This window comes from Oreochromis aureus, linkage group 16 (assembly GCF_013358895.1).
Source record: "Oreochromis aureus strain Israel breed Guangdong linkage group 16, ZZ_aureus, whole genome shotgun sequence".
Lineage (NCBI taxonomy): Eukaryota > Metazoa > Chordata > Actinopteri > Cichliformes > Cichlidae > Oreochromis > Oreochromis aureus.
The window spans coordinates 9485473-9497921 of NC_052957.1; the positions used below are offsets into that span (position 1 = coordinate 9485473).

A 12449-nucleotide genomic window follows, 5' to 3' on the forward strand; every position below is an offset into this window, starting at 1 on the left:
CCCACGCGGCTGTAAAACCTGGAGCCAAGGTGCAATGGCATTTCATATTTCATTGCGATTTTCTTTTTATATGCATGTGCTTTTGAACGCTGACCCCATAAAACATAGTCTATTGGGTAATTTTTTATCTTTCCGCTCAATTTTATTTGGCTTTGGAACCATGGGCATAAAGGGCAGTAATCTAAGCTCACTCCTTCTCTTTGTCACATCCATCTTCCAGGACAAGGGGAGAAACTAGACTTGTCTCATCTGAAGGACTCTAAGAAGCCCCAAAGCGTGTGCAAGTTTACGGATCTGCTGATATTCTTCTCCTGCAACAACAATGTCCATGCTGAAGGCAAATGCCATGCTGGCATCCAGCTGTGATGCTGATGCCACAGCCTGTTCAGGCACAGACTGCCTTGTTCCTCCCAGTAACTTCAATGCCACCCTGAGTGTTGTGCTGAGCACGGTGCTTACCGTCATGCTCGCCATGGTCATGTTCGCCATGGGCTGCACAGTGGAGGCTGCAAAGCTGTGGAGCCACATCAAGAGGCCATGGGGCATTATCATTGGCTTCCTCTGCCAGTTTGGCATTATGCCTTTCACAGCTTTTGCCTTGTCGCTGGCTTTTGGGGTGCAGGCTGTCCAGGCAGTGGTCATCATCATCATGGGCTGCTGTCCAGGTGGCTCAAACTCCAACATCATCTGCTACTGGTTGGATGGAGACATGGACCTCAGGTGAGACAGCGGGCAGGCTCATTGCTATTTTTGTCATCTTCCCTTTACCTTAATGAGCAGACTTCACTGAGCCTGGTTCAGCTGAAGGTTTAAAAAGGAACTTTCTTTTACCCCCACTATCACCAAGTGCTGCTCTTAGAGGTCCACTGTGTTTCTTTCTGTGATTACTTTGTGGTAACATTTTTTTTCTATTGTGAATATAAACTAAATAGATCATTTTCATTTTGTTTGGATCACCGAACACTCTTAAGCTATTATAAGGAAGGGTTTCTTGTTGTGTAGCTACCTGGCAGGAGAACACAACAGAATTAATGTGCTACAAGTTTTTATTGGTTTTTATTGGAGAGTTTTATTTACATTTTATTTACATTTATTCAATGTTAATGCACTATTTAAATAAAACAGATTGTATGTGTGTGTGTGTATAAGCCCAGCTAGGGACAAATGCAGGAATCTCATCAGTGTCCATATTCTTTACTCCTCAGTATCAGTATGACAACATGCTCCTCTCTCCTGGCCTTGGGGATGATGCCTCTCTGTCTTTTAATCTACACCAGCGTATGGACATCCAGTGACAGCATCAAGATCCCATATGACAGTATCGGTAAGGAAAGTTCTCACAGAACTGAAACACCTCTAAGAATTTCAAACAGGTGCTTTCAAGAATGTATATTATCAGGATTTAACTGTGAAGGCTGTTCCTGCCTCTAAGGTAACCTTTTTATAATCTAGTATTTTGCATCCTCAGGTATCACTCTGGCAGCCCTAATCATCCCGATCACTGTGGGAATGTACGTAAAGCGCAGGTGGCCCGAGAAGGCAAAAAAGATCCTGAAGGTAGGAATACTCTACAGTTTATTGAATATAATACTGCAGGTTTGAAGTTGTCACTTATAACATGTTGTGCCTCTGTGACGTGTTTCTTTTTAGAAACCAAATCACATTTTCCATCATACATACTGGGGGGATGTGATATTTCCATTTTACAGTGCCTAACCAGTTAAATCACCTGGACTGGGTTTTAATGGAGCGTTTGTGTTGTGCTAGGTGGGGTCCATTGCTGGCTTTGCTCTCATTATCATTATAGCTGTGGTTGGAGGAGTCCTCTACCAGTCGTCCTGGACCATTGCTCCCTCCCTGTGGATAATTGGCACCGTCTACCCCTTTATTGGATGCAGCCTTGGTTTCTTCCTGGCTCGCTTTGTGGGTCAACCCTGGTACAGGTGAGGTGACAAAAAATGTTTCTAACACAGCTACATTCAAGTTTGACTTACTTATGAGGTTTGTTATTGTTCTTTTATTTGTTTAGATGTCGAACCATTGCACTGGAAACAGGCTTCCAGAATGCCCAGTTGTGCAGCACTATCGTCCAGCTATCCTTCAGCCCAGAGGAGCTGGAAATCATGTTTGCGTTCCCCCTCATCTACAGCATCTTCCAGCTCGTGTCAGCACTCGTCTTTGTGGGATGTAAGACCTTAACACTCATGACACATACATTGGCCATTTTCTCCTGCATCGCTGGACTTTTTTCAGTCCTTGGTCAGTGAATGCAGCTTCCTTATTTTCCTTTGTGTCCTCCCTTGTGATGTCTTTTTGCTGTGTCGAGTCAACAGATTAAGCCAGGTGTTGTGCCATATAATGAGAAAATGTATCACTCAGGTTTAACCAGTAATAGAATTGCAGCATGCTTCATGCTTCTCCGATGGTTTGTCTGTGTCAGAGATCAAGTATCATAACTAGCAGCAGCTTTACAGCTTAAAACTCCTGAATGGCAGTGACTTTCCAAAACTTCCTGCAACAGTGTGTAAAATAACAGCTCACATCAACTTTGAGAGGATTATAAGTGACATGAGGGGATGATATATACATTATAGGGTTACCAAGGCAACTGACATCTGAAATATCCACTAGCAACCAACTGTCAGGTACAAAGCCTTATGGCTTCAGTTGGATCAGAGGTGTCAGTGGTCATTAGCCCAATTGTGGCATTTGTTGGCAGGAGTTAACAAACACAAACTAAATAGTTGCTGAAGCGAATAGTTATATCTATAACTTCTGTTCCGTGAAGGAGAGGAATGAGGTATAACACATAAGTATAGGGGATATCACGCCCTCGTGTGTCCTGGCTGTAGAAACCTTTATTCATGCCTTCAAGGCAGATGACCTGTAATGACATGCACACAGCCCCGCCTGCACAATACCCCCTGTCATCACAGTCATCCTTCAGTTCAATAGCCGCTCTTCACCGAGCGAAGCTGCGCAGTGGGGCCACCTTGTGTTGTACCTCGTTCCTCTCCTTCAGGGAACAGAAGTTATAAATATAACTGTTCATTCCCACATATATACACGCCTCGCAGAGCAGCCACCGAACTGGAATCGGACCACTACTACCTTAGTGTGCGGTAGACCCAGCAGAAAGTACAGCCACCGAAGGGGCTGTAACAACCAAACGATAAAACCGCACAAAAGTGTGCCCAATAAATCTTCTGCAGCTGTGACGCAGCACTTCGACGGCAGAGTTGCGGGGCTGCCGACACCATGGTTATGGGACGGGGCCAGATAACCAGCCAGAGATGGCTCCATAGGGGGTGGGTTAGCAACTCCATGTACTGTCCATAGCCGGGTACAGTGACGCGGGTAGGTAGAGGTTTGCCCCATGATGCAGTTAGGTCGCAGACAAAGTCTGGGAATATGGTAAGGTGGTTTTTGGCCATCGTGGGCTCTGGTGGGAGGAAAAAGCCAATGAACCACGATGGCTTCTGAGCTGGCAGAGGAGAGGGCCACTTCACCTGCAGCTTCTCAGCTGCACGGCGAAACAGGGAAAAAAGAGAGGTGTCATCTTTGGCAACTGGTGCAGCAGCGGCGGCACATTGGGCCGACAATGGGCTCACCTGCTCATCCTCTGACAAACCATGGATGTCCAGGCCGATGTCCAGCACGTCATTATCTTCCTGGGGACGGCTGCGGGCTTCAACCCAGGCTGAAGCCCGTCAGCGCTCCTGCATGGTTCGGGTTCATCTTCAGCTAACCCATCAACATATTCCATGTGGTCAGTCCCCGCAATTACATCAACTGGATAATCCTCGTTTTCGGACTTGGATGAACCCGGGGCTCCAGGGAAAGGAGAGGGTTATGCCGTGCAACAGCCGTCCAACCCAGCACTTTTTCCACAGACGTCACCCATCTTTCCAGGGTCGCGCGCTGGAGTTGGCGACAAAACGCACAGGCTTCAGGCTCCATAAATGCTCTCCTAGCGTGGACAATCTCCAGGCAGACATGGCAGGCATCGTGCTGCCGCACCCCTCAGGACAGGGGCAAACAGAAGATTTCCACTTTGCTCACTTCTGTTTGGAGTCCATTCCAAAATGTAAAGCGAAGCGCTGCACAGGAAAACTCGAAATTAGCTCTCCGTGGGCAGCCTACGCACCAACTGCATGATGGAGGCTAACATCAACAGGGGCAGTTAAGCTAAGTTCAAGTCGGCAGACAACGGAGCTAACTAGCAACAGCTAGCTAGCCCAACTCAGCAGAGGTGTTGTCAGTGAGGTAAAGAGCGTAAGAACTGAGGGATGACTGTGATGACAGGGGGTATATGTGCAGGCGGGGCTGTGTGCATGTCATCACAGGTCATCTGCCTTAAAGGCGTGAATAAAGGTTTCTTTAGCCATGACACGTGAGGGCGTGATATCCCCTATACTTATGTGTTGTACTGAGTGAATTGACTGAAAGGGAACCAAACATTCCCCTGAGAGAAACACTGGCTTCTGTAAGAGAGTGGTGGATTTGAACCAGAAGAAGCAGGAAGAATGCACTTTCATCAAGAGGTATTGTACAACATCACTTTCCCAAGTCTGATTCCTGTGTTTCCCCATACATGCAGACATCTTTTGCACTGCTGCACTAACAGCTATGAACAATTTTTAGAAGTGCAACCCCAGCCCATTGTTCCTTCAGTGGTGCTAGTTTCAGTCACTATGCAAATGTACTGTTTATAAGGTTGGGGAAACCTGCAGTCAGCTCAGACTGAAGAAGTCACTTGGATGAGTGACGAAATGTTTCTCCCACTGAAAACACTACGTATAGATGAACAGAATCAAACTTTGAGGATTTACTTACCTGGATGATTGAGCATGCATCAAGATGTTATGACAAGTGCTTAAATTTAAAGAGAGAATTTGGTTTGGGTTAAAAAATAAACCCTAAAAATAGTAATCCTGCACTAATGCCATAACCCAGTGCATTCGGAACACAGCCGAAGGACGGACTTTGCTTAAATTAGCAATTCCTGTGTGTTTAAGAAGAGGGTACTACTTAATATCATAGAGGTGAGAATAGCCTTGCATAAACATAGGTTTTAATGTGTGAAAATGTGCAGTGAGGGAATGGATGGAAGTTAGAGTTCACATTGTTGAAAATGACATTGAGGCCATCTTCTGCAGATTACCTTGAAATTTTGACTTTTCTGTCTGTATTGGGCACCAAACATTTGAGAACCACTGCTTCACAGAGTATCATAGATGTTCACTTATACTTGAAACTGAACAGAAAAAAAGACATAGGATGCTTCAGATTTTCTTGTTATGGCATCTTGCATAGATGCTTTGTCACTGAAGTCCAGTTTATTCCACTTTTAAAGGCTTTGTCCAAAGGTGTTTGCTCACTGGTTCTGAATCCATGGTTTGTTTCCTGTCCAGGCTTCCAGCTTTACAAAAGACGTTGTGGTGGTGGTGGCTCGTCTGCAAACAGTGACGCTCCATACTTGGATGGTCACAACGCTGATGTAGAAGAGCAAAAGTACTGCCCACGGGAAAATGGTGGCTTTGAGGGCGATGAGAGCGGCAACAGGGATGTGAAGGATAAAAGCACGGACAAAAGCACTGAGCTGTGATATTGCAGCCCTGAAAACCAGAGACTTTGGACTGTTGATATGAGCAATAACAACTGCAGCACTGAACACAGCATCCCGACTCTACTATGAAGACACATTGTGCTCTGCAGGCTGTGTGTGAACCACACTAAACCATTTGGAAAGGTTTTAGCTGAACCGGGTTGCACAGATTTCTTCCCTGGGACAGTCAACATCTAACTTCAAGTGGGAGGGTGGTGGGGAGTGGTAACCAACTGCTGAATTATGTGTTATTTACTTTTATTCATATGTAAATATTTAGAACCACTTTGCCTGTACTTTGTTAGATGTGTGTCTCTTAATCAGTGCTTCAGTGATTGTAAACAGGGTGTTTTGGGGTTTCTTTTGTGATGTGACAGCCATAATTTATTTGACATTACTGTTATTTCAAAAGCAACAAGAACACAGTGACGACAATAAAGAACAAAATGCAATATACTGATGTATGTACATCTTAAGAAAAATCTGTGTGAGATCGAGTTATGTAAAAAGTGCAGTGGATGTTTTTTTTGGGGGGGGGGGGAGTTCATAGTGCGTGGTTGAAAGAACCCTGCCTGACGAAGCAGCACTGAGGCACAGTTACCGCAGAAGATAACTCAAAAGTATGTGGGGGTACATGCAAACAATCTGAAGAAATACCAATTTGAAAAACTGAGTGCAACTGTACTTGTTTTGGCAGAAGGGTTGGCAGTTAAATGAATGCAATGGGCAGGAAGTAGAAATAAAGTAGAATGTAGAAAAGTTGAAAGTATACCCATCAGTTACAGTTACACAAATACAATAAAAAATTTTCTTAGTTTTAGCTAAGAAAAAATTTCTTAGCTAAAACTATGGTTAGCAATGAAGCTGTTAGCATGAATTAACTGTGTGACAGCTCCATAAGAGTAGGTTAAAGATAAACAGATTATTATTATCAGTAGTAGTAGTATTATTGTTGTTGTTGTTTTTAATCTAAAAAAGCATATTTGTTGAATATTATTTATACCCTGCCGAGCATACATGGACCAAGGCAAGATCCTGTTGGACTTCCAGATACAGACAGACAAACTGGTTATGGCTAACCAACTGGACATAGAAGTGGTGAGTAAACAGATTAAGATTAAGATGTAGCTATACTAAATGACAGCAACATTAGAAAGAAGGACCACAAGAAGCTGGAGAAATACCAAGAGCTGAGAAAAGAACTCAAGAAGATGTGGAGGGTGAAGGCAACATTAATCAGATTTGTAAATATAAACATGTCGTTATTTTGATGAAATTAAACTGATGGGATGGTGTTGTAGGTGCAAAAATACAAAAAACATAATAATTTGGTCCTTTGGTTGCCCAGCAACCTAATGACATCATAATATATCATGCATCAATGATTTATTGTGGATATAAAGTTTATTTTCACTGGCATGAAATGAAAATACCACAATTCTTTAACAGGTTGTTATATGTGCATAAATCTTGCAAACAGGTCATTTTATTAAGTCGGCCTGGCAACCACGTGGCATCCACCATAAAGATAAGAGCCTGTAGGGGCCTAAAATGAACCTGTGTGCCAAGTTTGGTTGCACAATTCTGTTGAGGGAGTTGGTGGATAAAGAAGGAAACACAGACAGACATTCTGTGAGATGCACCAGATTTAGCATGGGAACGTTTACTTCCTCAAGCATCTCCATTATATTTACATGTAAAGCATTCAATTCAGTTCACGAATGAAAGTTAAATATTGATATCACCATTAAAGACTCATATGAGCATCCAGAGAGGATAAAAAGGTATCGTGTTGGCAGGGGTGGAAGTAAAGAATTACAAATACTCATGTTACCGCAATTAAGTAGTTTTTTTTGGGTAGTTGTACTTTTGAGTAATTTTTCAAGTGTGTAATTTTACTCATACTTGAGTACAATTTACACCATGTAATCTACTTCGCTACTTATAAAATCAAACTTCACTACTGAGTACGCCTACAATTTGAATTAATATTCAAACCTTTCATCTGCATCTTTGCAACCAATAAGGCCGTGCAATTGGTACCGTGCCAATTTAAGTCATAAGCAAAGAATAAACTCCACTGCAGCAGCAGGCACAGGTGTCTAGAGGTACTACACAGTGGAGTATAAACTAATTTATAGACTGAAGGTTTGGAGACAAAGAAGCCAAAATGGAGACAGAAGACAACACTGTCAACTGTGAAAATGATGTAGAAAAGACGGAGTAGGTGTGCCCGTGGCCGTACCTGGAGGAATTTTTCATGTACAGAGGGAGAAAAGGAGACAGCGTTCAGATGCAGTGCCAACTTTGTTGGACCTCTACAGTGATATCAGCTTACAAGACTTCAGCGTCTAGTCTAAAAAAAGGTTTTTCAGTGAAACATGTTGTCATGGTTCCTGTGTCTGCCCGGCCGGCCCCGCGAGGCTAAATTTGTTATGGTGGTTTTCTCTCCCCCTTGTCGCTCTGCCTGGGCGGAGCTAGTGTTGGGGAGTAACGGAATACATGTACCGCCGTTACGTATTTAGAATACAAAATATGAGTAACTGTATTCCGTTACAGTTACTGTTTTAAAAGGTGGTATTCAGAATACAGGTACTTTGTTGAAATAAATGGATTACACGGCGGTACTTTCCTGTTTCATATTGTCGCGGGTCAGGATTATTTGGGTTTGTTTGACAGCTATGTTCTGTTGTTCCAGGCGGCAGCGTTACGGTTGCCATGGTTACAGGGTGACGCGCGCTCTCTGCGTGTTTCCTGGGTGAGAGCGCTTGTTGTTGTTGTTGTTGTTGTTGTTGTTGTTGTTGTTGTTGTTGTTGTTGTTGTTGTTGTTGTTGTTGTTGTTGTTGTTGTTGTTGTTGTTGTTGTTGTTGTTGTTGTTCTAAGCTAAAAGGCAGAATGCTACAGGCATGGCCCTAAAGAATGTAGCCTCATGGGCAGTGTAGTCCGTGCTGCAGGGAGAATGGACTGCCATACACGTTATGTGTCTGTGAGCGAGGGAGGGAGAGAAAGGAAAAGTCCGAGCTGTCACGGAGCAAAAACGGGAGCTGGAAGCATGTAAATATAATAATTGTTATGTGACGGCTGTGTGCAGGCAGGAAAAGGACCCAAAGTGCAGACTCCGGAGACAGACGTGAACTCAAAGTAACAAACTTCCAAAGTGCAAAAATAAACTCAGGCAAGCAGACAGAAACACACAGGATAGTAAACGGTAGATCGCGACAATGACAAAACTGAAACACAGGGCTTAAATACATAGAGGGAGCAATCAGGAAATGGGCAACAGGAGAGAAACACAGCTGGGGCAAATCAGGCCTAACGAAACAGGGGAAGCAAGACCAGACACATTAACATCAGACATGGACCTTCAAAATAAAACAGGAATCATAACACAGACTGAACTACAGACACAGACTGACTGGACACAGGGAGACAGCAACTAGAGAACACAGAGACATAAACCATAAGACATAACTCTAACAAAGAAACCAAAGACTAGAAATGATAAATAATATAATAAACTCAAAACCCTGGGTCAACGACCCAGGCATCCTAACAATAATAACCACTGCAGCCAAGAAGAGTGCCTGACGAGCCCATTTGTAAGTAAGCTATTAAGACTCAACTGTACACTGTGTTCGTGTTTTCCTCCGGAAAAAATAAGTTCCGTTGGAGCAGTCTTTCAACGCCTCTCTCTGTCTCTGGCAAGCAAAGTTGACCCAGACAACAAAGTAAAGCTATTTTTCGGCTACCAGCCCGACACAGAACCCACTGTATTAGCCCGAGGTCCCTTTACTACTGTTTGGAGCCACGGACCTTCAGTAATAGTAATAAATCACAGTAATAGTACATTCACGTAGTTGTAAACAGCATGATAATATATTAAGTAATCCAAAGTATTCAGAATACGTTACTCTCATTGAGTAACGTAACGGAATACGTTACAGAATACATTTTGGGGCATGTATTCAGTATTCTGTAATGGAATACATTTTAAAAGTAACCTTCCCAACACTGGGCGGAACTCACTACGGGTTGCTGCCTTTGGCCCATGCACCTGGCTCTAATTGCTCTGCTGATTACTCCGTCGCTATTTAAGGCTAGGGCTCGGATCCTGTCATCGCTGGATTATTGCGTGAGACACGTTAGTGTTAGCTCCTAGCTTTCATGATATTTCGTGAGTGAGTTTGCCTTTTGAGATTTGTCTCTCTCTGTGTGAACAGTCTCCCCGGACCTGCTGCTCTCTTTCCTGCATTGGTTTACGAGCGTGTTGGTGTGTGGATTCGTGTGGTGGACCACAAGTGTGTGAGAGGACCTTTCCCTTCCCGAATCACCCCTGGACTCCCTGGATTTCCCCCCGACATGTATATATCGTGCACTTGGTGTTGTGTAAATAAACTGTCGTATTAAACTTTGAATTCCAGTTGGCGCCTGAGTCCTTTTCCTACTCGTGACACGTGTATAATATTTCTTTCTTATTTTTCATGTGTTTAAGTTTATTAGTTTGGCTACAGGGCTCTAGACTAACTTTTTGCTACGGTTGCACTGGTGGGCCTAACTTTTTTTTCTTAGGTGCACTAGCACAAAAGTTAGGTGCCCCCAAATGTTTCAACCGCATCGCTTAACACCGCAGCTTTACCTTTTTTTTTTAATTGCTGTCCAAACAGACAGTATTGATTTGTAAATTATTAACTAACGATGTTGTCAACAAAAAGTTCTTTATTTGGAGCACATTTCTACAAGAAAGATAAGTTACCGTATTTTTTGGACCATAAGGCGCACCGGAGTATAAGGCGCATTAAGCAAAAGCAAACTGTCAGATAAGTCAAACTTTACTCAAGTCCTTCTTCTTGCTTCCTCTACTTCCGTACCAATGATTCATTAATGCAGCATTATCTTGCAGCTGCTCTATTCCCATGTTCTACTGTGTGACTGATAGAGTTTGAAATCCGCTTCGTAAGCATGTCTCCTAACAGGTGCCATTTTGGGGTACACAATACACACAATATGATAATATTATGTTGAAGCACAGTACGTATTACTCCGCAAGGCTCCTGACTACGGTAGCCATAGTGCTCCGACAATCCATCAAGCAGTGTGGCTTTGTAGCTTACCAAAGTTGTACTAAAACATTTTGACAGATTTTTGAGCACTGTGTACCACATTAAATCAGTTCGCATTCAGTAAGCACAACCAGAATTTATACGTCTCGCACACTTTTGAGGAAATTAAAGGATTTTAAATGCACCTTATAGTCCAAAAAATACGGTAATGAAAAAGTTCTTGTGCTTAAAGTGCTTCACTGAGCTGAAATTTAAACTTAAAATATCTCAAGATATATAAAATAAAAAGAAAGTCAAAATTAAAAGTGCCTCAAAGGCTTCGAACTGAACATCTGAACATCTTACATTGGGCACGGGCACGGGCATGGGCACGGGCATGGGCACAGGCATCTCGGGGGACAGAGATAGCTCAGTAGGTAGCGTGGTGGCCCCATGATCAGAAGGTCGAAGAGTTTGAATCCACCGAACGGCTCCCCTGAGGTAGTCCTGAGCAAGGTACCGTCCCTACACACTGCTCTCCGGGTGCCCAATGGCTATTATTATCTGAGAGGTTCTGCCTGTGACTATCTCTGATTGGTTTAGACCACGATATGTGTATCTGTTGTTGACCACACAGAGACTTTCAGAGTTGTAGAGTTACCTAGGATTTTTTTGGTGGAATGTGCAGGTGTTGCCGTGCACTATTGGATTATTGTGGGAATTCCCTACGTTTCCCCTTTCCGCGCATCTATGCAGAGATGCGCGTGACACACAATTTGATTGAACAGCAGCAGCATGGAGTCGGTGCTGCAGCGCTTCAGCAGCGCATTCAGCTACTCTATGTCCATGATATGGACATAATGTAATCTGCTGTTGGCCACACAGAGACTTTCAGAGTTGCGGAGACCTTTTTTTATCTCGAATCCTTGGTTGCACCGGTGCGACCAAGGATATTTTTTTGTTGCACCATTGAAAAATTAGGTCGCATTTGCGACCAAATTGGTTGCATTCTAGAGTGTCGGGAAGGTTACTTTTAAAATGTATTCCACTACAGATTACAGAATACATGCCCCAAAATGTATTTTGTGATGTATTCTGTTACGTTACTCAATTAGAGTAAAGTATTGTGAATACTTTGGATTACTTAATATATTATCATGCTTTTTACAGCTACATGAATGTACTATTGCTGTGTGATTTATTACTATTACTGAAGGTTACTCGCCATACCAATACCAACTAGTATTGGTATGGCGAAGGGTGGACATTAAGTAAGGCTACACATTAGGTAAGGCTGCACTTTTTGCAGCAATCTCGTATAGTAAACTATTCCGCGCATATATAAAACAGGTCCGTGGCTCCGAACCGTAGTAAAGGGACCTCTGTCTAATATGTCAGGTTCCGTGTCAGGCTTGTAGCCGAAAACTAGCTTTACTTTGTTGTCTGGCTCAACTTTGCTAGCGAGAGACAGAGAGAGGCGTTGAAAGACTGCTCCAATATTGTTTCGGAGGAAAACAGGAACACAGTGTACACTCGAGTCTTAATAGCTTACTTACAACTGGGCTCGTCAGGCACTCTTTTTAGCTGCAGTGGTTATTGTTACAGGGAGTGCAGAATTATTAGGCAAATGAGTATTTTGTCCACATCATCCTCTTCATGCATGTTGTCTTACTCCAAGCTGTATAGGGCTTTGGAGTTGACGTCACGCCGCGGAGCGCGGCGCCATTTTCGGGATCTACGAATCAAAAGAGACACAGTGTTGGAACGACGACAACAAGAATCATGCTTAAAAGCAGCTCCAA

The 12449-nt window shown here is 43.3% G+C and overlaps 1 protein-coding gene across 1 annotated transcript; it reads left to right on the forward strand.

Moving 5' to 3' along the window:
* The first annotated feature begins 204 nt into the window (after positions 1-204).
* LOC116314865 (ileal sodium/bile acid cotransporter-like) lies at positions 205-6084 on the forward strand. Its single transcript, XM_031733001.2, has 6 exons — positions 205-720; positions 1206-1324; positions 1469-1557; positions 1768-1943; positions 2030-2187; positions 5415-6084. Exons 1-6 carry the CDS (start codon positions 323-325, stop codon positions 5606-5608), a joined length of 1134 nt encoding a protein of 377 aa, XP_031588861.2. The 5' UTR covers positions 205-322; the 3' UTR covers positions 5609-6084.
* The last annotated feature ends 6365 nt before the right edge of the window (positions 6085-12449 follow it).